This window comes from Mustela putorius, unplaced genomic scaffold (genome assembly GCF_011764305.1).
Source record: "Mustela putorius furo isolate JIRA1106 unplaced genomic scaffold, ASM1176430v1.1 tig00003962_pilon_pilon_pilon, whole genome shotgun sequence".
Taxonomy (NCBI): domain Eukaryota; kingdom Metazoa; phylum Chordata; class Mammalia; order Carnivora; family Mustelidae; genus Mustela; species Mustela putorius.
In genome coordinates this window covers 16,790,589-16,818,268 of record NW_025422106.1, presented here as the reverse complement: position 1 = coordinate 16,818,268, position 27,680 = coordinate 16,790,589, and the positions used below count along the sequence as shown (strand labels likewise).

The 27,680-nt window shown below is 57.0% G+C and overlaps 1 protein-coding gene across 1 annotated transcript in view; it reads left to right on the top strand.

Annotated features, from left to right (window-relative positions):
* The window catches only part of TMEM132E (transmembrane protein 132E), a 53,322-nt gene extending 38,928 nt beyond the window's left edge, over positions 1 to 14,394 (top strand). The window contains 9 exon segments of the mRNA XM_013053587.2: positions 1,759 to 1,892; positions 1,894 to 2,690; positions 4,132 to 4,278; positions 4,556 to 4,748; positions 5,668 to 5,811; positions 7,988 to 8,193; positions 9,940 to 10,228; positions 11,128 to 11,319; positions 12,254 to 14,394. Of these exon segments, the coding sequence (XP_012909041.1) occupies positions 1,759 to 1,892; positions 1,894 to 2,690; positions 4,132 to 4,278; positions 4,556 to 4,748; positions 5,668 to 5,811; positions 7,988 to 8,193; positions 9,940 to 10,228; positions 11,128 to 11,319; positions 12,254 to 13,306 (3,155 nt within the window). The 3' untranslated portion in view covers positions 13,307 to 14,394.
* Positions 14,395 to 27,680: the final 13,286 nt, after the last annotated feature.

Below are 27,680 nucleotides of genomic sequence, written 5' to 3'. Positions count from 1 at the left end.
TGGCTGGGAAGGTTTGTAAAACTGTTAAGGTTTCTTTGATGGTGATAAAGTGACAAAGGTGCATAAACTTCAAGCAACCACTATAGCGTTGATTGGGAGTCTCCTTGCGATGGGGGTCCCCACCAATCAGCCACACTTTGTGGAAGGCTTGCTCAGTGCACAGCTTCATAGATAACTAACTTCCACACAAGGCAAGACGAGAGGTTCCCTCAGAGAAGGAACACCCCAGGAATTGAGGTCATATCTTGGAGGACTTCACGGAGGAGGTGGCATTGGCACTGGACCGTGGAGGAAGATTTCATTCTGGATGTGTACAGTTAGGAAAGGAGTGAATTTGACTTAGAGGGCATGGCAGGAGCCAAGGAGGGGAGATAAGGTGGCATTGGCGAGTGCTAAAGCCAGAAAGTGTCCAGTCTCGTTGGCAGTGGGAACTTGGGGGGAACAGTGGAGAAAGGGGAACCTGAAACCCTGTTGTAGAGCGTCACAGTCCAGCTCAAGGTGAGTTTGGATTTTGTTTTGTAAGCAAAAGGGAGAGATTCTTTCCTAATATTTACATTGCATAATTTATAGAGTGCTTTCTTACTTGATTCTCAAAAACAGAACAGTAACAGCACCACATCTTTTTAAGATCAGCATTGTTATCATTACCCTGATTTTAAATATGAGGAAAGTGACTCAGGGGTCCATGGCAAGATCCAGAACTGCTTCTCAAACCTCGAACCCCCACATGTTGGTCCTTCCTATTCCTTGACAGTCTCCAGCAGGAGTTGGGCCGGCGGTGAGGGGCCAACAAGCTCCCATCTGTGTCCAGGACGAGCACATCACTCCGCTGCTGTGGAGGGAGGGCATGCCGGGGAGACGATTACGGGGAGACAGGAGACCCAGTCATGCCATGTGTCGTCCTAGCAACAGCATCCAGGACAGAACTGGGGCAGGGTTCCAGGGATGGAGGACGAGGGCAGCTTGGGACACACCCCAGAGTCAACAAGCGGAATTGCTAGAATTTGGCAGGTTCCTGCACGGATGTGGGGACCAGAGACGTCAGACCTAAGGCCCACGTTGTGTTTGGGAGACTGGGATCAAATTCCCTGAGTGTATAGCGCATGGGGGGGGAGTGGGAAATAAGGGATCTCCGGGGGCCCTGCACCCTCTTGGGCAGTTGGGGCAGGAACGGCCTTGGCTTTGAGAGTCAGGTGGTCCCGCGTTCAAACCTTAGTCCTGGCCCTGTCGCTCAGTTGACATGGGTAAGTTACTTAAGCATTCCACACCTTGACTGGTGAGATACAAGAACAGGCTCTCAAAAAAGAGAAATTATTTATAGAAAACAGAACAAATCCAAGGAAATGGTAGAATACCTGGCTGGGAGGGTCCATTTGAGCCTTAAACAGGCCAATGCCTGCGAAGTGCTGAGTAGCTTGTAACCCCCGGAGCCCCCGTCATTCCCAGGGCCACACTTCGCTCGCAGCCCTTTGTGCACACTACTAGTAAATCTTCACGACCACATTTCCAGGCAGAAGCCCATTTTATCCTCATTTTACCGATGAGGACGCCAGGGAAGAAAGCCTCTAAAGCTTCACCATGCTTTGCGCTGCTATCAGGCCTACCACCGCCCCCATGCTGGGGCAAAAGAGGCAGTGGTGAAGGGGGAGGAGGTGGTTGGAGCTGACGCCCCCCGCGGGGGTGGGACGCTGGGGTGCCCAGAGGTCCCAGTCCAGCCTCCGCTGACCCCTCCGGGCTCTTGCTTCTGTCTGTCCCCAGCCTCTGGCCGCTCCCACCCAGCCAGCCCCAGCCCCCCGGGGCCGCAGGCCAGCCCCGTGCTGCCGGTCAGCTACCGCCTGTCGCGGACTCGGCTGGCCTTCTTCCTGCGGGATGCGCGGCCTCCGCCGCCTGCGGGTCGCCAACGGCTCCCTGCAGCGCTCGGAGCCCTTCGTGGTGTTCCAGACCAAGGAGCTACCTGTCCTCAACGTCTCCCTGGGGCCCTTCAGCACCAGCCAGGTGGTGGCCCGGGAGCTGCTGCAGCCATCCAGCACCCTGGACATCCCTGAGCGCCTGACCGTCAACTGGAAGGTGCGAGCCTTCATTGTCCGCGCCCGCGTGCCCGCCTCGCAGCCGGTGGCCCAGGTGCTGTTCTATGTGGCTGGCCGCGACTGGGACGACTTCGGCGTCACCGAGCGACTGCCCTGTGTCCGCCTGCACGCCTTCCGGGACGCCCGGGAGGTCAAGAGTTCCTGCCGCCTCAGCGGGGGCCTGGCCACCTGCCTGGTGCGCGCCGAGCTGCCCTTGGCCTGGTTCGGACCCCCCGCCCCCGCCGCGCCGCCCACCACCCGCCGCAAGTCTCCGGACGGGCTAGACCCCGAGGCCACGGGGGAGAGTCAGCAGGCCGAACTCTACTACACCCTCCATGCCCCCGACGCGTCGGGCGGCTGCGGGGGCGCACGTCGGGGAGCCGGGCCGGGGACCGGCGCCCGCGCGGAAAGCCCCACCCAGCACCCACTGCTGCGCATTGGGAGCATCAGCCTGTTCCGCCCGCCCCCTAGAAGGGCCCTGCAGGAGCACCGGCTGGACAGCAACCTAATGATCCGCCTGCCGGACCGGCCCCTCAAGCCTGGGGAGGTGCTCAGCATTCTCCTCTACCTGGCCCCCAATTCCTCCTCTCCCTCCAGCCCCAGCGTGGAGCATTTCACACTCAGGTAGGGGGCTGGTGGGTTGGGGGTAGGGTCTGCCTTCCCTTCAGAGGTCAAGTGCATAGCTCGCTGCCTTGTAGGGGCGAGCGCCTCCCTGCCTGCCTGGCCAGCATCCTAAGCCCACCTCTTCCGTTTATCGCTTGAATAACTTCAGGAAGACACCTTATTTACTTGAGTCTCGTGTTTTCACCGGCTTAATGACAGCAAAAATTTCTGCCCGACCTCTGACCTCTGTGGGTCAGGGAAACAGTCAAGGAGAAATGTCAGTTTTCACAAGCGTAGGTATGAAAAATGAGAGAATGGGGTTGGAAGGGCCCATAGATGTTAGCTGGTGCACCTCTCTCATTTTACAGATGAAGAGACCAAGGCCAAAGAGAAGAAATGGAGATCAGAGAGCAGCCCGTTGGCTGGGAGCCAAAAGATGAGCAGTAGTCTGTCCATGTATCAGGACATTTGCCCCATCCTGGAGTTGGGAGAAAAAAATTTCCAGGAGTCCCAGCCTTTTCTACACCCTGAACAGGATACAGTTCACAAACTCAGAGATACTTTAAGTAGGTCGTATCAAGGGCAAAATATCTCCCCTGCCCCAGGTATTATGCATAGGACCCAAAACATTGCCATTGACCTCCAACTTCTTTGAGTTAAATTTTGCCCTCTCTCCTGAGGGTGTCACTTTATAGTTCAGATATTCCTGAGAGGGATAGACCTGATTTATTGATACCTGAATGTGAATATTATTTAAATCAGTCACCACAGATCTTGGGCTGCATTAACAGGAGTAGAACATGTAGAATTCAGGAGGTGGTCACTGTTCTTCTTTAGTCAGTGTTAATCAGAGCACAGCTGAAGTGTTGTATTCCGTATGGGCCACAATGCCCATGTGTTTAGTGTCCAGAGGAGGGTGACTAGACCTAGTTGCAAGGGCTGAACCCTAACTGCAAGGGTTAACTTGAAACTATGGCAAAAAGCAACAAAGAAGACTCAGGGAACACCTGCCCCGCTCCCACTGTCTGAAGAACTGTTACAATTGAAATGAAGGAGAGTTGTTCTCTCTTGCCCGGGCAGAACCCATGACTGTTATACTTCTGCTAAATGTGGGAAAGGGGTTTCTAGTTTTTAGGGGCTTTCTAAGAATGGAATGGGATGTGTGCAATAGTGAGTCTCCTATCACTGAGGTATGCAAGTAGAGGTTTGATAAAAGCTTGGCAGAGAGATATGGTAGAAGTGATTGAAGCCTCCACGGAGGGTTGGAGGTTTCAGCTATATGATACCAGATTCCCCAGGTTCATCTCCAGCATTGAGTCCAGGATAATTTACTGGGGAGAATTACTCACCTGCTGCCCCTACTCCTAGCCCCATCCTGAGGTTGGGGGGCAGGATTGGCCAGACAGGCAGTCACTGGGCCCTAGGCTGACTGTCTCCCTCTCTTTTTCCCACGTTGTCCTAGGGTGAAGGCCAAGAAGGGTGTGACCCTTCTGGGCACCAAGTCACGGAGCGGCCAGTGGCACGTGACCTCGGAGCTGCTGACTGGAGCAAAGCACTCAACAGCCACTGTGGATGTGGCCTGGGCCCAGGGCACGCCGCTGCCCCCCTGGTAAGCACCCTTGCCCACCTCCTTGCCGGACGGCACTGAGAAGGGGTGTGTGGGGGGGGGGACCCATGATGGAGGAAGCCAGGCTGGCAGGAGGGCCGGTGCTCTGGTGCTGGGTACTTTAGATCCAGGCTGGGGCACCTGGGGTGGCCGGAGAAGGCTTGAAGGCCCCAGCAAGCAGGCTGCCAAGGAGGGCTGGGGGGCCCACAAGGGATTTCAGAGCTTCCGGGCTGTTTGCAGCCCTTCCTCCCGGGCTCTACTTCCCGCCCTGACCCTGCAGGGAAGGCCAGGGGCCGCTGGAGATCCTGCAGCTGGACTTTGAGATGGAGAACTTCACCAGCCAGTCGGTCAAGAGGAGAATCATGTGGCACGTCGACTACCGCGGCCACAGCGCCCTGCCTGACCTGGAGCGGGCGGTCACCGAGCTGACAGTCATCCAGCGGGATGTGCAGGCCATCCTGCCCCTGGCCATGGTGAGCAGGGCGGCGGCCGGGTCCGTGGGCGCATGTGTCTGTCATGGGTGCCTGTGCGTGACCAATGTGTGCCCGGCTGAGCATGCATATGGATCAGTGCTTGTGTACACGGGGGCCTGAGCCCAAGTGTGTGACTATCTCCTGCACCCAGGCGTGCCTGTGAGTGGAAGGGTGTGTGCGTGTGTGTGTGTGTGTGTGTGTGTGCGTGTGCACGCACACTCACTGGAAGCAGGTGGCACTCTGTGCCTGGTACTGGAGTAGGACTGCAGATACGCAGGGAGCCAGAGGTGGGAAAAGTCACCCATAGAGAGGCCACTCAGGAGAGGCTTCCTGGAGGAGGGGGTCGTGCAGTTGAGCCTTGAAGGACAGGTGGAAGGAAGGGCTCATACAATCAGAGATGGTGAGGAGGGTGCTGTAGGCAGGGATCCCGTGGGCAAAGGTGTGGGGATGGGAATGGGAGTAGTCTGTCCTAATATACAGTGCATGTGGGAAGGGTGCCATGAGGTGGTGAGGCTGGAGTGATTGTCTCCAAACAACCCAGGGCACCTGCAATGGCCAGAGGGACACTGGGCCAGCCCAGGGGCACCTGGAATGGCCAGGCAGATGTGTTGAATGTGACTCTGAGAGGCATATAAGTTTTCAAAGAGAAGGTGGTTGGGGCACTGGGGAAGGGCTATTTCATGGCAGCGGAGGGAGGTAGACCAGAAGGCTACAGCAGGAGACCAAGCGAGCAGAGCATCTGAGAAGATGAGTGAGACTGGACAGCTGTACCTCTGTGCATATGTGTGCAGGTGTCCCCAGGGAAAGGCTGTCCAACCAAGGGGTAGGGTAGTCAGGAGCCTGGGCTTGGCTGGTGTGTCCTGGGAGAGTGGAGGAACACAAGCGCCCCTCGCTCAGCAGGGCCCCACCCTCCCTGCAGGACACCGAAATCATCAACACGGCTATCCTGACGGGCAGGACGGTGGCCATCCCGGTCAAGGTCATCGCCATCGAGGTGACTGGTCTCGTCCTAGATGTCTCTGCCCTAGTGGAATGTGAATCTGACAATGAGGACATCATCAAGGTGGGTTTCCTGGAGATGGGGGCCCCCTGGGAAAAGGGCCTCAGACCTTCAGGGGGAACAGAAACCCAAGCCAGAGGGGAATTCGCATCCCAAACAGCTCCCTGTGGCAGGCAAGAGGAGGAGAAACTGGGGGGTGGCGGGGTGGCAGGAATAGCTTCAGGCCTCCGTGGCTAGTGGGGTGAAGAAAAGCCCCAGGTACTGCTGGTCCTGGTGGGCTTCCTGCAGGAATATGAAATATGGCAGGCAGAGGGGAGCAGGCAGACAGCCTGAGCCCAATCTAACACATCAAGTGATGACTGAACCCCTGCCCGGACAGACACTGGGCAAAGCAACAAGGGTGGGAAGGGGGCCTCTCGAGGACGCGCCCTGAACCCGGTGCTGGTGCCCGAATGGAGGAGATTCAGCTCAGAGATGAAGCCCCAGAAGCATGTGAGTTAAGGTTATGTAAGGAAGGACCTGCTCAGGGCACACACACCCCCAAATCCTCCAACTCCTACAGGCCCCTCCCACAGCTCTCTCCCCAGAGACCCACTCTGGGCCCCAGGTCCTCACAGCCCGACAAACAGGACAGCCGTCTGACTCAAGGGACCCACCTAGTTTGCCACCTCCCCAGGAGGGCCTCCAGATTTACCCCTTTCGACAGCAGTCACAGGCAGTGGGACAGGCAATGACACAGGAGAGTGGCAGTCCTGGTGCCGGTGTGGTGGGTGAGCTGTTCATCGGGCCAGCCTCCAGCAGGTGCCCAAATCAGATGATCAGGAAAGGGAATCTGTTCCCTGAGCCTGTAAATAGCTCAGGCTGAAGGAGAGCAGGAGGAGTGGGCCGTGGGTGTCCTTCTCCCTCTGGCTAACTGGGGTGGGAATGTGTATGCTCTGTCTCTCCACACTCTTCCCCAGATCCCCCCAGGTCTGGGGAGCTAGAGCCTCACCTCATCCCTCCCGCATCCAGGAAGAATGACCCCTCACCCCGAATGAGCAGGAGCAGATGGCTTGGTGCCTGGGCTTGCCCAGGCCCGTGGAACTTTCCAGGGCTGGCAGGCTGGGACAGGAGAAAAACGGACCTGCTTGCAAAGGCCCTCATCCTGCCTCTGCCCCCCAGGCTCCGCCACCCTGGCTGCAGAGTGGACGAGAACAAAGTCTTGACTGCTTAGATACCAAAGGGAATTCACAAAGACTCGAAATGGAATTTGTTTCCACTCTCGATGGAATGCACTCGGGTTCTGTATGAAGTTTGCCAGCACTCAGAGTGGAATTTGCCAACCTTCAGAGGGAGTTCGCTGCCTCCTGAAGTGGGAAATGAGCATTTCTGGCGGGGCTGCTGTCCCACGCCCTACCACCCCCACCTGAGATGATTATGGGAGCTAGCAGGAGTTTGTGAACAGCCAGGGGCTCATGAGAGATGAGCCAGAGTCCTGGCACCCTCCCTGGCCCCCAGCAGAGTCTTCAGAATGTCACGAGCCCACCAGCTGCATGATCAGATCCTCCCCAAATGCGAGGATATGCACCCATGGGTGTGTACCAGCAGGAACACCTCAACGCATTGCACATGAGATTTACTCCAGAGTGTGCCAGGTACCTACTGGGCACACTTGACGTATACACCCACCCGGATCTGTCCTGCAGACTGGCACCGGTGTCCCCTGAGATGTATTTGGCAGGCACGTGCCCACCCAAGGAACCTCTAGGAATGCAAGCTGGGGTCTTGGTAGGCATGCATTCGTACAAGCTGCAGCCACTGGTGGCAGCCAGCCACCTGTCTGTCCTGATTTTTTCCTCTCTCCATCCCCTACCTCCACCCCTGGCTAGAACAGTCCCTGCCTCAGAAATTAACCAGCTGCTTATTTTCTGGTGGTCGCAGGGCCAAGGGGGCCGGGGGGAATCATGAGTTCAGGACACATCCCTCTCTACCGTGGAGTACGCCACCAAAAGACACCCATGCCAGGGCACAAGAAGTCATGTTGGGAAGGGGAGCCAGCTTGGGGGGCCCTCAGCCTTAAGGCTCCTCTGAGGTGTACTCTGCGCCTTCAGAAGCAGCCTCCTATAAAGGCAGGTGCATGGTCACCCCTTGCCAGGGAGCAAAAACGTCCCATAGTGGCCACTGAGAGATGATGATCTGTGAAGAAATAATGGGAACAGGGACCCCCAAAGCTAACACCTCCCTCTTTCCCCCTCGCCAGGTATCCAGCAGCTGCGACTATGTGTTTGTGAGTGGAAAGGAGTCGCGCGGGTCCATGAACGCCAGGGTCACCTTCCGCTATGACATCCTCAATGCCCCTCTGGAAATGACCGTCTGGGTCCCCAAGCTGCCCCTGCACATCGAGCTCTCGGATGCACGCCTCAGCCAAGTGAAGGGCTGGAGGGTGCCTATTCTCCCCGACCGGAGGTACAGCCCTTCCACACACTGGATGCTCGGGATACTCACAGGTGGACACGGCCCTGGTATGGGGTCTGGCCCATGTATGTGTATAAGGCCCCGGGTGTACACAGGCTGCTGGTCGGTTAGGCAGTCAACAAACATTTACTGAGCAGCTACTGTGTGCCTGCCACTGATGGATGCTTGAGACATGGGGTGAGTGTGACCAGTGCCTGACCCAGCCATGGTCTGGGTCCAGCAGGGAGGCTGTCCTGTACATGCCACAGGACATGGTGGACCCAGGAAGCCCTCTGTGTGGGGAATCAAGGGGCACAGAGGAGAGAACTACCTCTTCCTCTAGGATAAGTCAAGGCAGGCTTCCTGGAAGAGGTGACTCTTGGCTAAGTTTTAAAGAATGAGTGGAAAGGAGTTGGCTGGGAAGACAGGGTGAGAGAGCAGCCAGGCCAAAGACAAAACCTGTATGTGGGTGCCTCAGCCTGTGAACGCCAAGGGCACCCTCGTGTGTACCAACCCAGCCATGCAGTGACTCACACCAGGATCCCTCGCTGGGGGGCACCTCATGTACCTGAGTGTGCATCTCAGGGGCATGTACTCCATTCACCCCTCACTGCTGCTTGAGGGAAGAGCCAGCAGGGCAGAGGGAGGAAGAGGGGTGGGCAGCGAAGTGGGGAGGGGCTGGGCTGGGGGAGAAGTGGTGGTCAAGGAAGAGCTGGGCTCAGTTCAATTACACAGAGATCAAGGAAGAGCCAGGCCATGTGGATCAGAGCCTCTCACACTTGAACGTGCACGTGGTAGCCCAAGGAGCCAGTTAAAGTGCCGATTCTGACCCAGTGGGTTTGGGAGGGGGTCTGTGATTCTGCCCTGGGACCAGCTCCCGGGCCAGCTTTGAGTTCACGAGGGTGTAGTGCACTGTGAAGTGAGATAGGCTGGGTTTAAATCCTGATTGCCGTTTCCTAGCTGGGCAACCTTGGACTACTTAACACATCCTCTCTGTGCGCCCCATTTCTTCGTCTGCAAAATGGACACGTTAGCATGTACCTCAGCATGGTGGTGAGGATGGGTCAGGCCAGGTGAGAGAGCCCTCTGTGGATGGATATTCTGGCTTCTTTTCCACAGCAGTAGCAAAACGCTAACCATGTCCTTGGCTCACTCTCTCCAGAGCCTGCTCTCCGGACCGCGAATCCCCTGGTTTTCGTATCTTCGGCAACCTGGATAGGCTGAATGTCCCGATTCATCCAGTCCTGCCTCCCTTTTGCTTACTGGTGCTTGGCTCAGTTTACCTCTCTCCTCTTGGGTTTTCCTATAAGCAGCAGGAGGAACCAGGCCACACATTCCACACGCTGCTTGGAAATCTCAGCCAAATCTCCAAGTTCATCCCTTCCAAGTTCTGTTCACACCCAGCTGTAAGGGCACCCCCAGCCGAGCAGTCTGGCACTCTGAGCAAGGAGTGCCTTCGCCCCAGTTGAGAGCGGAGAACAGGGCCAGGCGTGTGCTCAGTGCTGAGAAAGAGACCGCGCTTGTCAGGGTTCGACGCCGCTGATTTCCAGGCTTGGGTGAAGACCCGCAGAGGCCAAGGGTGCCAAGGGAGGGGCAGGAAGTTGCCTTTCTGGGAGAGAAAAGGCTGGGGACACCTGGCTCCCAGCTGGTCAGAGACAGAAGGAGTGGGGCGGAGCCCGCAGCCCACAAGGGTGAGGGAGTGACTTGTTCAGGTCGGAGGCCGATGAAGAGCCCTGACCCCCGGCCTCCCCACTCCAGGTCGGCCCGGGAGAGTGAGGATGAGGACGAGGAGGAGGAGGAGCGGCGGCCGAGCGCTAGCCGCGGCTGCACCTTGCAGTATCAACATGCGACTCTGCAGGTCTTCACGCAGTTCCACACAACATCGTCCGAGGGCGCCGACCAGGTGGTCCCCATGCTGGGCCCAGACTGGCTGGTAGAGGTCACTGACCTGGTCAGCGACTTCATGCGGGTGGGGGACCCCCGAGTGGCACGCATGGTGGACAGCAGCACGCTGGCGGGCCTGGAGCCGGGCACCACCCCCTTCAAGGTAGGCACAGGGGCACCGTGCGGGCAGAGAACACAGACGTCCCAGGAGGGACAGGGATTCTGTCCCTGGGATCAACCCCAGCAGGCACCCAAAACACACTCGCTGCCCCGCGCCCTGCTCCCCCCACCTACTGAAACCCCACTGTCAGAGGTTAAGATCCTCTCACTTCTCCTTGGAGGACAATCTCCCTGCAAGACCTGGTGACCTTTACCAACCCCATATGGCTCGGTGTGGTCCCTGAGAGCAGGTTTGGGTGAGGAGAGGGGGCTCAGGAAAGGGAATTTGGGGACGTAGGAACTCAAGTCTGACCCTCCTCCTCTATAGCTGTGTGCCTGGGTAGAAATCTACCCTCTAAAATATGGTGAATAGTGTGACCCACCGGCTACTAGCCGCCTCCATATGCCTTTATCTGTAAAGCGGCTGATTCATCAATGAAACATTGGGAGCTCTCTTGTTTTCGAAGATCTAGACTTCTGGTTTTACAGACAATTAATCTGGCAACCCTGGGCCTGCATTCCTACCTGGCACTAACTGGATGGAGTCAATCCTGCATGAGCACAAGTTCTGTTTGCCACAGTCCCCACCACTCCCTTTTGTCTCCCCAAGATCAATCGCTATTTATCAGTGTGAGGGGCTATTTTTTGCCCTAGAATCTGCCCACCTTTCATCTGTGTTCCTGCCTGGCTCCTGCAAGCCCCTGAACCTCACTTGGCCTCTGGACCCTGGTTCCCAGCTGTAGCCCTAAAGCAGGGCCCAAGAGTCCAGCCTCCCAGCCTACCCTCCCACCCCCACCCCACGCTCTGGCCCTCTCTTCTAGCAACACTGGGATTCCTGTGGCTGGGAATCTTGGGGATGCTGCTTTCCTGGCCTTGGCCCACCCCTGTTCCACTCTGTCTCAGGTGGTGTCCCCACTGACGGAGTCTGTGCTTGGGGAGACGCTGCTAACAGTGACGGAGGAGAAGGTCAGCATCACACAGCTGCAGGCCCAGGTGGTAGCCAGCCTCGCCCTCTCCCTGCGGCCCAGCCCAGGGAGCAGTCACACCATCCTGGCCACCACAGCTGCCCAGCAGACCCTCAGCTTCCTCAAGCAGGTAACCGGGTGCCCAGCCTGCTGGCCAGGGGGCTTGCAGTGTGAAAGGATGAAGGCAATTCCAGTTTGTCCTTGTGCCATGAGCCCCCCAAATTCAGGCTTTAATGGAAGATCTGTCCACTATTGGTGCCCAGCACACCTGGCCCACCCCATTCTCCTGCCCATCTGCACAGGGAGTCCAGCCAAGATCTCGCTTCTGGCACCTGCCACCCCGAGATGTTCCCACTGAGGGCTCCCCCTCCCGGATTCTCACACAGCCCATCACCTCTGCCTCCACCCCTAGGAATTACCCTCACCCATCTCTGGAGCCCCAGCTGCAGCCCCCCAACAGATGCACCGGGGCGCAGGACAGAGGCAGAAAGGTGACAGGCAGGAGCACAGGGAGCAAGAAGGCAGGTGTCGAGCACTGAGCCAGGAGTCCCCCTGCCCCTAACTTGCTCCGTGACCCCAGGCCAATCCCTTCTCTCAGGGCCTTGCTTCCTCATCCATAGGGAAGGCAATTCTCAGAATGTTTTAACAGAGGAGAAGGTTGGGAGGAGAAGAGGAGAAGGTCTCCACATGTCTAATGGGAATGATCCCAAAGTCAGGCATGGCATGGAGATATGGGGTTACTCCTGCAACAAAGGGGGCTCAAGGTCGACCCAAGGCAGAACATACATTCAGGTTATCAAGGGGAGAAGGACAACTGGACAAGGAAATGCTTAGAGCAGTAGCATGCCCCTTACCTGCCCACAACCTCCAGAGGAGGACTTCTTGCTCCCACAGTTCTTCCTAAGCCCTGCCACCTGCCAGGAGCAGTTCCAGGGCTGGGAATACAGCTGGGACCCACAGTACCACAGTCCCTGTCCTCAGAGAGCTCAGCATCTGCCCAGCACCTAGCAGGGAAGCCAGCCAGGACTAGCTCTCTGACTCCCGTTCCCTTCTTTCTCCTCCAGGAAGCCCTTCTAAGCCTGTGGCTTTCCTACAGTGATGGCACCACCGCCCCCCTCTCCCTCTACAGCCCCCGGGACTACGGGCTGCTGGTGAGCAGCCTGGACGAGCGGGTGGCTACGGTGACCCAGGACCGGGCCTTCCCGCTGGTGGTGGCGGAGGCCGAGGGTGCCGGGGATCTGCTGCGCGCAGAGCTCACCATTGCCGAGAGCTGCCAGAAAACCAAACGCAAGAGTGTGCTGGCCACGACCCCCGTGGGTCTGCGGGTGCACTTTGGGCGGGACGAGGAGGACCCCACTTACGACTACCCGGGCCCCAGCCAGCCAGGCCCCGGCGGGGGCGAGGACGAGGCCCGGGGAGCCGGCCCCCCGGGCACAGCGATACCAGCAGCGGAGGCCCCGGGCCCAGGCACTGCCAGCGCCGTGCCGCCCACGGAAGACTTCTTGCCGCTGCCCACCGGCTTCCTGCAGATGCCGCGCGGGCTGACGGACCTGGAGATCGGCATGTACGCACTGCTGGGCGTCTTCTGCCTCGCCATCCTCGTCTTCCTCATCAACTGCATCGTCTTTGTGCTGCGCTACCGACACAAGCGCATACCGCCCGAGGGCCAGACCAGCATGGACCACTCTCACCACTGGGTGTTCCTGGGCAACGGGCAGCCCCTGCGGGTGCAGGGGGAGCTATCTCCACCCGCGGGCAACCCGCTGGAGACCGTGCCTGCCTGCTGCCACGGCGACCACCACAGCAGCGGCAGCTCCCAGACCAGCGTGCAGAGCCAGGTGCACGGGCGGGGCGACGGCTCCTCGGGCGGCTCGGCCCGCGACCAGGCCGAGGACCCTGCCAGCTCGCCCACCTCCAAGCGCAAGCGGGTCAAGTTTACCACCTTCACCACGCTGCCCACGGAGGAGCTGGCCTATGACTCGGTGCCCGCCGGCGAGGAGGACGAGGAGGACGAAGAGGACCTGGGTTGGGGCTGCCCGGATGTGGCAGGCACCACGCGGCCCACGGCACCCCCAGACCTGCACAACTACATGCGCAGAATCAAAGAGATCGCGTAGAGGCGCCGTCCCCCGGGGTGGGGGGGCTCTGTGGGAAACGTGGCTGGGACCCCCGCTCACACTGACGCAGGCCGGCCGACATGGATTTTGTACTCCCTGCCCCTGCAGCTTTGCTCCGTGCTGGGTGGCCGCCTACCCTACGGGGTCCGTCCGGCCACCTCACCCCGTACCCAATTCTGCCACTCAAGGTGGAGGGCTCCCTCCTCAGGAGCTTCGAGGAGGAAAGCAATCCCGGGCCATGTTCCACTCTTTGCAGACCTCCTCCCGTCGTAGACAACCCCCTGCCCCAAAAGTGAGGTATGGAGGCCAAGCTTGGGGTGAGGTGGGCCACACTGTGCCCCTGCCCCCCGTGTCCCCTGTCTTCCCCCTGTGTTGGGGGGGGGCTTTGGGGGGTCTTGTGTCACAAGCTGCACAAAGACTTTTCTCAAACCACTATTCAGGGATTTCTGTCCTGCAGGGTGGGGAGGCGGCGGTGGCCTGCCCTGCCAAGGATCTTGCTGTGGACAAACTATCGGTGGTGGTGGGGGGTGGACACTGGTAGCATCTGCTGGCTTCTGGGTGCCCCTGGTCCCTTCCCAGGACCTGGGAGCTGACCCTACAGAGGGGTCTTGGGCCAAGCCAGGCACCTTCCTGAGATCTCAGGACTCCTTCCTCTGTCTAAACTGGCTGTGGGCAGGGGCCTCAGTGGGGAGGAGCCCTGGGTCTGCCCCTTGCAAACCATACCCCAGCACTGTGGTCTGGGCAGCCCAGGGACGCCGGGTCCCCCTGCTGAGCCCACAGCGAGGTCAACACTGCGCCTTAGCCCCACCCCTCCTGCTCTGCTGACCATGCCTTCCTCTCCGCAGGGGCAGCCAGCCACCCTACCCCCAGGAAGCAGAATCTGGTGGGAAGGGGAGAGGGTACCAGGGGACATGCTGTGAAGGACCTTGGGACAGGCCAAGGCAGCAGGGAGCCAAGCGTCTCCCCACCCCTCCCAGCCCACAGCCGCTTCTCTCTTGGGTTCTACCCACCACTGTGTCTGATTTTCTTAAATAAATGGGGGTGACCAGACTGGATCGGAGCAGCAGCTCCTGGAGAAGAGAAAAGTGCATAGTGCCTGGCTCTGTGTCTTGCCCTGGTGCATGCGTGCACACGCACATGCACACGCACACTGTGGACACACTAAATGGCCTGAGATCAAAACACGGCTGAGCCGGGCCACAGGCCTGCTGCTGCTCCGACATTCACATCCCTTCGGACCCTGGGGCTGAGGACGTGCTGACCCAGAAAGTTCCCCTACAAAGAGGTACCTCCTCTAGGAGTTGCCCTCATTGATTCGGGAAGGTGGGGCAAGCCTCAGGGCTTCCAGAGAAAAGGCTGGGGTGGGGTGGGGAGTTGAAAAAAGATTGGTATCTGGATTCCTTTCCCCCTTCAGTCCCCCCACCCCCCAGCAGGTCCCTGCCTGTCACTGTCACACTCAGGGAGGCTTCCCTTCTCCATGGAGGAAAGCCCGTGGGGGGAGGGGGTCTCTATGGCAGAGAGCCAGGCAGGAGAGAGCAAAGGCGGCTGGGTGGGCCTCTCCCTCTCAGGAGGACTAGCAAGGGCTAGTGCACAGTCCCTGGGCACATCTGGTCTGTGTGTTTGCACAGGGCCTCCACAGCCCTGGGTTGCCACTCCCCAGAACAGGCAGCAGCCTTGGGGTGGGTGGAGATGGGGGTGGAGACAGGAGGCCTGGCCAGAGGCAAGAGCCCAACAGGATGCCAGGCCAGCCTCCAGAGGCCCAGCCAGGGGGCTACAGCCACCGAAATCTGTGCCTTGAGGTACCAGGGACAGGACTAGGGCTGCACTGGTACCTGCCCCAACATTGCTGCCGCCCAGCATGGAAGGAAGCCTGTCTTCCACAGTCATCTGCCCAACGGATCATGGCAGCCCTCGGGTTGCTGACCGGACTGAAGCTCCCAGCACAGACCCTGCTCCTAGAGGTTCTCAGCAAATGGAGTTTCTCAGGCCTTCATGTTCAAGATCTATTGGTCTATTCAACACATTAGGCTCCTACTGTGCACCAGGCCCTATTGGGGAGCATGGAGGCAAAACCAGGAGCCTGTCCCCCTAGGAGCCCCAGCCCTGCTGGAAAGATGGACGAGTCAGCTGCCCACGGTTATCTGGAATGATTGATGCCATGTGTGATGTTTTAACCTTGGTTGGTGGGACACAAAGGAGGTGGGAGGGGACGTTCTCAAACTGAGTTTGCTAAGGATGGAGCCAAAGGCATTTTGGGAGGCGAAGCCGGTGGGCATAAAGGCCCGAAGGCCGCACACCCCATGCCCCGTGCTTTTTTTTTCTTTTTTTTTTTTTTTCCCATATCTCTGCACATGTTTCCTTTATTTTTTTTATGCATATATTTCTGGAATAGGAGTCACTAGTGGTAAAAGAAGCACGAAATACACATGCAGAATTGCAGAAGCCAGAGGCAGTGTGCTGAGTTCAGCGTGGACAGGGCAGGGGTGGGGGTGTCAGGCTCAGACTTGAGGTTTAGGCTATTTCCCTCTGACCCGGTGACCGGAGGAAAATTCGGGGGCAGGGGGGGCAGGAGAACCAGTTCAGAGGATGCTGCCGCAGAAGGGACAAGAACCAAGGCAGCAGGAACAGAGCTGGGTGGACCCCGTGGCATTTGGATGTGGAATTGCCAACTCCTTGGTCCCGCGTGGGGATGAGGGGGAGGGGACACGAGCCACTGCTCACCACTGAGACCTCCTGCCCAAATGAACTACAGAGACCAGGTCACTCCAGGAAACCAAGGGGACGCCGTCATGATGGTGTCTGTCAGCCTCCACACTTTCACACACGGGAGACCCCAAAGAAGGGGACCGTTGGCCCAGGGTCACCCGGAGAACTTCATAACGGAGTCAGAGCCTGGCCTGCCGCCCTGTCCTGTAATCCGTGCCCCTTCCTCTCCATTCCTCACCCCCACCCCTCGTCCAAATGCGAGAACTCAGAAGCAATTGCTGGAAATGGCAAGTCCTGACCCTCGTGTAGTTCAAGAGGGAGCAGGCTTGGAGGGAACGAGGCAGGACATTAAGTTAACAGCCCCTCTGGAATGGCCCTGGCACTGAACTCCTCTTTAAAAATTTGTCTTCAACCCCGAAAACGAATCGAGGGACCTTGTAAGGAATAGTTATTGACAGAGAGCTGCTCAGGGAGCACTAGGACCCCAGGCCCATGAATCAGCTTGCTAGCAAAATGAGATTTCTCAGACAGCCAGGCCTGGCAAAGGCAGAGCTGGAGGGATGGAAAAAGCACCTGGAGCCTTTGCCCACCCTGATGCTCAGCTCCCTGCCCACCACCCTCTCCCCTGCCAGCAGCCCGTCCGCACCTGCCCTGCATGTGCCTCCATGCCTGTCTTCAGCAAGTCTTCACAAGTGCCTACTAAGTGCCAGGCACGCTGCTCCCCTGAAGAGAAGGCTTTGGGAGTAGAGGGGGGGGTCTTGAAGCCAAACTGAGATGGCTGAAAATGCAACAAATGGGCCAGAGGAAGGAAACCCTCACTTGAAGGGAAGATACTTCCTAGAACAGGTCAGCAAGGACTCCCGGAGTCTGACAGTACATTTGCTGTGTGACCTTCAGCCAATCTACCACCAGCTCTGGACCCTCATTTCCCCATTTGGACAAACATGGAAATCCCCCCTGCTAGGCAGTGTCCACTGACCTCCCTCATGAGGCCCCACTGTTTCAACACCTGTATCCCTAACAAGAGTCTAGAGAGGTAAGAGTTATTACTGCCACGTTAAAGACGTAGGAACATGTACAGGGCGAGTAGCTCGCCGATGGTCTCCAGCTCGGAAGTGACCCAGCGGGCAGCTACAAAGATACCCTCTTACTCCTGCATCCTTAAGCAACATCGGCGGTTGGAGGGGGATGAGGTTGCACAGATTTGGAGGTTGAGAGGGGCATAAGGAGGGGTCTCTCGAGATTTCATGTGCTCAGGGATGGGGGCAGCCTGTGGGGCCACCACTGAAGGCACAGATCATGGATAGTGTGTGGGGACAGACGGAACAGAAGTGGGACCATGCCCTCTCCTACTGAGAGGATTCCACCACTTTTCTCATGACACAGAACAAATAAATAGCAGTGTCAGGATTCAAACCCAGAGCACAGGACTCCAAGTTCCAGATCTTTCCACTGCCACACAGCAACTCCCACTCGGGAACCTGGAGTTCGGAGGTTCATTCTTTTTTTTTTTTTTTTTTAATTTATTTGACAGACAGAGTAGGCACAAGTAGGCAGAGAGGCAGGCAGAGAGAGAGAGGGAAGCAGGCTTCTTGCTGAGCAGAGAGCCCAATGCGGGGCTCGATCCCAGGACCCTGAGATCATGACCTGAGCCGAAGGCAGAAGCTTTAACCCACTGAGCCACCCAGGCGCCCCTCGGAGGATCATTCTGATGCAGAGGTAAGAACACGGGGCTGGGAGTCCAGGGGCTGGGTGTGGATTCTTGCTCAGCCACTGCCTGAGCCCCACGTGTGAACAAGCCAGGAACCTCAGCTAGAATCCAGGGGCTTCTCCATGGTCACCTGAGGGACGCGAGTGCCTGCACGCTTGATGGTTTGTGTGTGTTCAGGTGTGAAGCCCTGGGCACCAGCCCGCCCTGCCAGGTCACACCTCCCCCCAAACCCTGCCACCCTGCCCTTACGGAGGATAGAGCTGCTGTGGGGCAGCAGGGAGGGTAACAGACCTCAGCGGTCCTTGGCTGTTCTCAAAATTTTGCCAGCTCTGCCACCCTCTCCCGGATGCCACCGTGGGTTTGGATTTGCCACGTTGGGGTGGGAAGTGCCCAGAGGAGTAAAGGGGGGGTGGGTATGGTAACTATCCCTGTGCATGCTGGAGGGGCGGTGAGTCTCGGGGCTAAGACAGAGCTTGAAAGGTCCCCTGCCCACAGGGAACTCCGGGTAGGAGGGAAGAGACCAGGTTCTGTTCCCTGGGAGCTCCCAGTCTTAGAGAAGAGAAACAGGCCCTGTTCTACAGCAGCTCCCAGTCTGAGAGGGAAAACAAGCCAAGCTACCCTTGACGAACACCTTGTCTGATGAGAGAGACGGATCATACCCTAAAGAAAGGACGCCATACATCAGAGGGACATACAAACGGGCAAGTAAGCCCAAAGTACTTGGTGCAAGCCCCTAGCCCACAGAGCAGAGAGAGCGAAGCAAGTGGGGAAGGCAGGCAGGAATCCAGAAAGGCAGCCTAGAGCCAGGTTGTCCATGGTGCTGAGGGGAGTCGTGAAGAAGGGTCTACCAGATGGCTGGGAAGTCAGACTCCAGCTTTTAGGAGCTTGAGAGGCAAGGTGGATTTCTTTTGGCTGGACGGAGAGAGCTCTGCAGGCACTGGACCAAGAGGAGCAGGTGTGAGGAGGGGAGGAAGTGACGCTAGAGAAGCCCTGGGCTGCTGGGGAGAGTGCCGCTGTCCAGGTGTGGGAGAGCCTGGGGAGAGGTCCTAACCCTTTCTGCCCCTCGAGGGGGAAAAGGAGCCTGGTAACAGCGGGGTGGCCTGCATCAGGGCCAAGAGTCTTGGCTTCCAGTCCCCTGGGCCACCCCCTCATAGTGTGACCTGGCATGAGTCTGTAGCCCTTCTCTGTGAGACAAGGGATGTGGACTAGATGTCATCAGAGGACCCTCCCAGGGCTGTGCCTTTGTGCCGTCCCATCAGAAGCCCAAAGGTGACCCATGCGCAGACTCATATACATACATTCAAACATAGGCCTCACGGTGCCTGGCATCCCTGTCCTGGGCACTGAGCATGGACCTCAGGCAGGAGCACTGGGGCTGCTCCCTCCAGGAGGGGTCCTGCCCGCTAGGAGAACTGACAGCAAGCCCAGGGAGCGAGGGAACGTGAGCAGGGCCCTGGCGTGGCTCTCTGGGTCCCGTGTTTAGCACCTAGCCCTGCAGCCCAGCGCTTGCCTTGAAAGTGGACTCCCCTTTCAGCCCTGCACCCTGGACCTCTCAGGGAGGAGAGTGGGAGAGAGTTACAGAGAGTGAAGTGTCCCCCTAGCCTCCCCTTCTCTGCCCCCCACCACCTCCACACATAGTCTTCCCTCCCCTAGAGCTAGGACACTGCTCCCAGGCCTCCTCCCTCACACACATTTGCCCACCCCACAGGGTCTTCCTGCCTCTGCCCTCCTCCTTGCCGCTCTGGTCCAGATTCCAGTCCCCTGGTGAGATGGCTTTCTCGGGATCCAGGGAAGCGGTGGGCCCAGGGGACGAGAGCTAGACAAGGGTTAACCCTCTGGGCAGGGATGGCTTCTCCCAGGGAAGGGAGAGGGGAGGCGGGGGGAGCCCAGAGCACTGTCAGCAGCTGAGCTCCTCTGGGAAAACTCCAGATATGCCAGAGCCACGAGCTGACCCTCCACCCCAGCAAATTCTGCTCCATGAACAGACACCACGAAGCCCCAGAAGCATCCGGTGACTCCACTGCTGCCTCTGTCAAAAGATGAGGAACCGGGCTCCGGTGAGTGGCTGGGCAAGGAGAACGCACAGACACATGCGTGGGCACACGCACCCAATGTGCGCACAGAGCACAGAAGTGAGTGCCCTCTGAGCACCACTGCTCACCCACATGCCCACCAAGCTTGCTGCCCCGAGCTGCAGGCATGCACACGCAATACACACACACACACGCACAAGCGCGCATACAAGAACACATAGGCCGGCACACACGTGTGCCCGCTACAGCCCCAGCACGGTGATGGGCAGAGGCGGCTAATGCTTGAGCGCATAATGGGACAGAGCCGCCCCAGCCCCACTGCGCCACCAGGCAGGGTGGCCCAGAGTTACGGAAGGAAGGACAGTGGGCCTCGCCAGAAGGGCCCTGGTGGAATGAAGACAGGCCGCACTCTGGGCTCTCCTGTACCCAGGGGATCTCTGCAAAGAGGCGCTACTGCCCATCAGCAGAAATAACCCTGGGAGGGGTGGTTGGCTGCATGGGACCTTGTTGGAGTCAGGGTGGATCAGGAGCATATTTACCCCATACTTAAAACAATAAATAAATAACTAGTCTCCCAGCACTCAGAAGCGGTCCCATTTACATGCAAGCCATCACTGAGTTAATTACAAAGATTCTTATCTGTTCATTAAACCAGACTGGAGGGCCCTCTATTTGGAAACAGTGCAGGTTAAGGGACTATGTTATTAACTCTAATGAAATGATTTATTTGGACGGGTGCCTGGTGAGGTAGAACCTAGGACCGGAAGCCCTCGTGGGGGGGTGGCACACACCCTGGCTCTCTAGGCTAACATTCTTTGCACCGAAGTCATGAAGTCCCCTGTGGGAAAAGGGGACAGAGATCTGGAGAGGTTAACCCCTTTCCTGTGGATGGCGGGAGCCCCGCTGAGACTACCTGCACAGGAAGGGCACCCCAAGTGACTTGGGGGGGGGGTCACCCCGGCCAACCTGACTTTGCCATGGAAAGCCGCGGAAATTGATTTCTCCCTGAGCTCAGTTCCCTGTCTATGAAATGGGGAGAAGATAGCGCTCACCTTGCAGCGTTCTTGAGAAGATGAAATGAGTTATTACATGGGAAGAACAGAAAATGTCCAGCCCATAGCTCACACCTCAGGAAATGCTAACTATTATTTTATCATTTTCCAGGGAACATGGATTTCCTAAAGTGATAGAACACCTGATCTGAGTCTCCATATGATACTCCCCCTTTTATTTTGTCCAGCTTGGTGTTTAGATGTGGAGCTTCCCTCCTGGACGGAGCCTCCTCTCTGGGGTACCTCAACAATTTGGAGGAGAGGCTTGTTGTCCCTAAAAGAAAGATATTGATGTTTTGCTAATCTGGGGGCAGGAGGGGTTCAATCAACTGGTCTGACAACCCAAAAGAGATCTGAATCCGGGCTGGTGTCATAATTCCTACATTTAAAATCGTCTTCGGGACAGACTCTTTACTGATATTCGGGACAGACTCTTTACTGATATTCATTGGAGCTATTCTAAAACTAGGAGGTCTGAACTGAATCTTCTGTGTGTGCTGGGAGGAGAAAGCTGGAGTGCCTTGATCTTGGTCCAGGTGACATCGTAAGGGACAGGAATGCTTGGAGAGGGCGGGCCCCTGGAGCCAAGGCCAGGGACACTGGGCTCAGAGAAGCAGGGCCTTGGTTAAGGTGGACCAAGGAGCAGCCTGCCGGACCACACCAACCCCGCTCCCACTCCTCAGCCTGGCACAGGGCGCAGAGGACCACCGTGGGCCGTAAGCATGCAGGCAGGCAGAGATAGGTATCTGCAGGTTGGAGATAAGGCCTAGCCTGACAGCAGGGAACTTATCTCATGCTGGATTTCTCTGGGCTGTGCTCACAGGCTGGCTGGCCTGCCTCCAGGGCTCCCCTCGCCATTCCCCATCCCTCTCCCCTTCCACGGCCTGAAGTTCGGTCCCCCCATGAGACTGCACAGGGATAGGGTGTGTGATTCTATTTGGGCTACTCTGCCCTCCAGGTCCCTCTGCTGGAAGGGAACAAATGTGCAGCAAGCTTGCTTCTTCCCCATGGGGCAAGCAGGTGGGGAGACAGCCCCAGCCGGCCCCAGGGACACAGTGGGCGGTGCCTACCTCCTTGATCCTCCTGTGACCCACAGGCGCTAAGCAGGCCTGGCCGGAGCTGCGCTCAAAGACAGCCTGGAGGAACCCCTACCCTCGTGTGCTCGGGCTCACTCCTGCGGGTGCCACCTTGCTCTCCTATAAATACAGGCTCTACCTTTTTGCCTAGAGGGTTTCCCAAGGGGTAGAGAGGAAGGTCGAACAAGTCCAATGGCCACATAGAAAAGGCCTTAAGAAGGTCAAAACTTTCTTCTAGAAACCTCGTAAGGAGAACTCTGTCTGGAAGGAAACCCAGACTCCAGAGAGAGAAATAAGAGCAGGGCCTGGGGACTGGGAGACACACATGGCTTCTCTCCCGGTGCTCAGCAAGCAAACTGGGGGGCAGGCAGGGCCAAAGTAGGAGTGTGGGCAATTTCCTGGGGCCAGTGTGCACCAGTGGGGACTGACAGAGTGGCCCCGGAAGGTCAGGTCTTGGAGAGATGGCAGCAGGGGCCTGGGGCTCACTGAGAGATAGAACTACTTGAGGCATTACCTGAGTCCCAGAATGGGAATGCTTTCCCCAAGAGCTCTCTCAAGACTCTCAAATCCCTCCTTTTAGTTATTTATTTCTCCATGAGATTCCCCACATGCCAGGCCCCCAAGAGTCCCTGCAGCCTGGGATGGGCACATGATCTAGTGAGAAGAAAAGACTGTGGAAATGACAGGGCTGGGCTGGAGTCTTGGGTCTGGCTTTTCCTTCTCGAACATCACTTCAATTCAGCATCTCAGTTATCCCACAGGGCTGGAGTTGTCCTCGACACAAGGTTCTTGTGAAGATCAGCCCTCTTTTCCATACAGTCTAAAGCACACAGTAAGTGATCAATAAATGGGGGGGGGGGATCCATACCATATCTTTCAATCCCCTGTTCGTCATCACTCACAAACACTGGGAGGAACCCATTCCAGTTCTGGAAGAAAACAAGACCCAGAACAGTAGAATGATTTGCCCCAAGTCCTAGAATTTCATGGGAGGAGCCAGGATTCAGGTCTGGGTCTCTGGACCACCGCCCCATCTTCCCAGCAGCCTCATCCCCGAGAAGTCTCGCCCTTTGTGGTTTCAGTGAAATGACGGCCTTGTAGCACAAGGTTTAAGACTGTGTAAGCCCTTTGGACCTGAATGCACAACTGTCCATCTCCCCCTCCTCCCCACCCCGCCTCCTCTCTCTCTCTCTGTCTTGGAGCCGCGTCTGCTTCTGAGCGCCGTCCAGGCCAGAGGCCCAGCGTGGGGAGAGAAGGAGCCACAGGGAGGAATGTTTGTCTGGTCTTCCTCTCTCCGCTGGGCCCCAGACAGGGCTGAGGGATAGGCCGGTGCTCTGTCAGCCGCCCCGTCCGAGATGGATGGGGAACCTGGTAGGACGGTGTCGGCAACACTTGGTGAGATTCATTCTCCCCGCTGCTCCCGGAGAAAAATGGGGCCTCCGCGTCATCCATCTGCTCTGCAGCAAAGTGGTAAACAGGCGAGCTTCTTGGACAACAGCCTGGAGCGGAGCCCAGCTCCGCGTGCCTCCCGCAGGGGCTGGGAGGCCCACAGAAAGCACTGGGATGCGTTTCCCAGTCGTGGGAGCCCGCGGGGTGGGGCCCTCCGGGGAGTCACACACACCCTCAAGAAGCCGAAGTTAAGAAGTCAGCAGGACCACGAGCCCACGTCGTGACCTTTCTCACCTCTGAGATGAATCCAGGAGAAAAAAAATGGCTGGACTTCCCTTGTTCCTGAAGCCTCCACCTTACCTGTGCTGATCCCCCGCACTGGGCTGTTCCTCTCCTTGGGTCCCTCTCCGGATCCTACCCAGAGCCAGCCCATGAGTCACCTCCTCCAGGGAGCCTGCCCAGATGCTCCCAGCTTTCTTTCTTTATTTCCCACTGCTCTGAGTATGGATCTTACGAGCAATTTGGCTTTAAGCAGTTGAATAATTCTTATCCCGCTTCTGCTTCCCATGGCCATATTATTTCTGGACTCTGTCCCTCCTGTCTACTCCTGTAGTGAGTTATCTGTATTCCATGGCAGTCGAGGGCTGGGCTAGAACATGTGGAAAATCATGGCTCACCATTTCCCTCCCAGGTCGAAGGCCGTCTCCTGTCAAGCTCTGTCAGAGGCTCTTGGCAAGTAGACACCTTGAGTGGAGTCTGAGGCTTCCTTCTCTGGCTCTCCCGGCCCCTTCCTCCCCTCCCCGCCTCTATCGCTTCTTCCTACGCAACCTTTCTGGAAGGCTTGTCCACAATCCCACATCCGTTCTCCGTAGGCATCCAAGTGTTTCATGCCCGCCCTCCTGCCTTCTGGCCTTGTTTGCTAAGAAGTGTTGCTACTGTGATTATTTCCCATTTAACAGACGAGAAAACGGAGGCCAACTCATAGACCAGTCTTGCCTAGAGTGACACGAAGCCAAAGCAGGGACTAGGGCTAGATATGGTCTGAACCCTCAGAAGCAATCCCCTTTCCAGGTTTTCGAACTTCCTCACACCAACAGGAAGTCCACCGCTCCTTTGTGGGTCACCACAAGGGACAGAGACCACTTCTTTGCTCTTTCTCTCAGTCCTCTCACCAGGACCACAAGGACACCCTCCTGCCTGGCCTTCACTACAGCCTGTGGTTGCCTCACACCTCCATGAGGCTGCCCTCTGTCCCCTCCCCCTGCCACACACAGGTGTCTTTTGGGAGAGTACAGAGATGGGCTGCCCCAGGTGAGGGGTCTTTACAGGTGCTTTCCGTCTGCCTCCTGGAGCACCAAAGCCCCCTCGTAACCCCTAGTAACTAGGTTACCCCTAGTAACCTCTGGGGAAACAGGCAGGAAGGCTTGTGCACACACCACACATAACAGGATTTGCCAGAATCTCCCGGTCTCACCCTTGCCTCTCACTGCCCTCAGCCCTTTCGCCACGTGGTGTGCAAGGAGAAAGGCCATGCAGGGAGGACCAGGAGACTGGGGGTGCTCTCATTCAGTACCTCCCTTTAGCAGAGATCATGGGGAGATGAAGATGAACACAACCAGCCCAGCCCCTAGCATCTACACACCTGCCATGGGACATAGGATAGGCCCCTCTCTTTCCCTATCTGCTAAGCAAGTGGACAGAATCTTAACTTGGGGTGAGAAGTACCAATCCTTTAAAGAAGCCAAGGACAGCTATGAATGTATCCCCACCACTTTTCTCAAACAAATTCCCATGCATACAAAATTTCATCAGCTACTCAGTGGTGGTGGTGGACCCCTAAGGACCCTCCCATGGTCTCCTCCTTAAAACCCCTTCAGAGGCCCCTTCAGAAGCCCTTGGAAGATGGTTCCTAAGGACCTTCCCAGCTTCAGCTCTCTGAGACGATTGGCTTCTGCGTGCCCAGGTCAGGGCCAGGTGGATAGCAGTCCCCTCCTGTCTCCTGGTGGCAAGCCCCCAGGAAAAGCGAGGGAGGGGGGTCTCTCTCCCCTCATCCCTCACCGGGGGTGTTAGTGGAACTGGCATGGCCATTACTCACAGAGCCAATCTCTCACTCTGACATTGCCCGACCCCACCCCCTCCTCCAAAGAACAGAATTAAAAGAGATTTGTCCTCGAGCCACTGCGACAGCTCATCTCTCTCCGCGCCAGCAGCGACAACTTCCCTGGGCTGGCGGCTCTATGGGGATTGCCCTGTGAGTCTGGGCAGGAGGCCCAAGAGCCCATCCCCTTGGCCTTGGCCCTCCTGCTCCCGGCAGCCCCTCCCGGTTCAGCCCCTCCCTCCAGGCCTCTCCTTCTGTCCCACTTTCAGCTCAGGAACATTTTAAATGGACTCAATTTTTTAAAACTTCAGAAGCAATCCCTCCCCACATTTTTAAAGTTCACAGACCCAGCATGAGGCCCTCATCTCTCATTTGTTCGCGCGTTCATTCAACAAGTGGTCTAATCTGTCACCCTTTGCCCAAGCCTTCCCAAACCCACAAGCTGAATTATGGTGCCCTACTTGGAACTCCCAGAGGGAGTGCTTCCTGAAGGCTTCTATCCTCAAAGTGAGGACCCAAGCTGCTAGTCTCTCTGTGTCCCCCACTGGACAGTGAGCCTCTTGAGGGCACAGACCGTTTGGAGTCATCTGTGTAATCCGTACCTGTGCCTGGCATTGAGCACCTGCTCAATGGCTGACCACACATGAGGACCGGGGAGCCGCCATGTGCCGGGTACTATGTAGGCCCAATGGGACTGACCAAGAAAGATGCATCTACTGGGAAGATGGGTGTGAAATCGAACAAAATACTCCAACAGGGGTGCCCAGTACTGCAATAGGGGGGAGCAGCCCCTACCCCAACACTTTGCCTTTTACTCACTCCTCATCTCTGACCACATTGGCCCCCCTCTGAGTCTGAATCTGACTTCCCCAGGCAGGCAAGGGGCCCAGCTCACCAATATCCCTCGTCCAGGACACTGGGGCCAGAAGACAGAGCTTAGTATCAGCTCTGCTCCTTCAGAGGAGAGTGGAGAATTGTGGGAAATTCCATCATGGCTCTTCTTGTAAGGGCTGGGGACTGACTGACAGAAACAGGGAAGGAAAAAACCATTCTCTTGGTCAGCCCCAACCCTGTGCTTGCTTTGGCCTTGCTAAGGAGAGAATATGATCCCAGATGCCATGTATAGAGCAAATTCACTGCAGAAAACACCTCAGGTCCAAAGACTTTAATTTGGAAGGTGTGCTTTGGGGGGACCTCCCTGGTCCCCTTGATCTCTTCCTTTAAGGGGCTTGCAACCACAGCAGAAGTCTGTCCAGACTCTGGACAGCATAGGAGGTCTCAGCTCAAGGAGCCCCAAGGAGAAGAACCACTCAGACCGAGGCAAGACCCTGCCCTGGGTCGACAAATTATCTTAAAGCTCCAGGTAGCAACTATTTCAGGCCTGCGGCCATGCAGTGTGGTCACTCCCATGCAGCTCAAAAGCGGCCCCAGACAGTCCCCGAGCAAACGGGGGTGACTGCGCGACCGCTTTATTATAACACCAGGCAGCAGCTGCTGGAACTCACTACATATGAGTTCGCCCCATAAAGAACACAAGGGCATCTCTTGCCACTCAGGAAGAATACGCTCAGGGCCGGCATCAGACGACCCATGATCCTAAGCGCCCGCCCTCATGATTGCCCAGTGAGGGCCCCAGGGACATGCATCTCCCCATCCATGTCGTTTGCTGCAGATTTCCAAAAGAAACAACACCAGTCAGAAACCTGCCAAGCTTTCTGGGACCTGCTGCCCCGCTGCCATCATGCTCCACTTGATGGAACGGGGAGCGTGGAGAAAGCACGGAGCTGCGGAAACCCTTAGGTAACCAAGAAGAAGAATTAATTAGCTCTTCGAACATCCTCACTTTTAGATAGCATGAATGCAACAGATCCTTGAAAAACAAATATCGCTTCCAAGTAATGCCGAGTGTCCTTTTCTAGCTATCTGACTGCTCCAATTAATGCTCCTGGAAGCGCTCACAATTACCGAGTTATTACCTGTAGTATTTGCTACAGTTGACACAGCATCTAAGGAACATTCTGTTACGTGGAGCAAGTCAAATTAATCATATGGTCTATAGGCAGGTCGAGATGTAAAAAGCACGATACTGATTCATTACATTAACCAAAAAAATGGAAGAGTTAATGCCATTTTCTTATGAAAATTTTTTATAAAATTATTGAATGAGGGGTGCCTGGGTGGCTCAGTGGGTTAAAATCTCTGCCTTCAGCCCAGGTCATGGTTTCAGGGTCCTGGGATCGAGCCCCACATCGGGCTCTCTGCTCAGCAGGGAGCCTGCTTCCCCCTCTCTCTGCCTGCTGTTCTGCCTG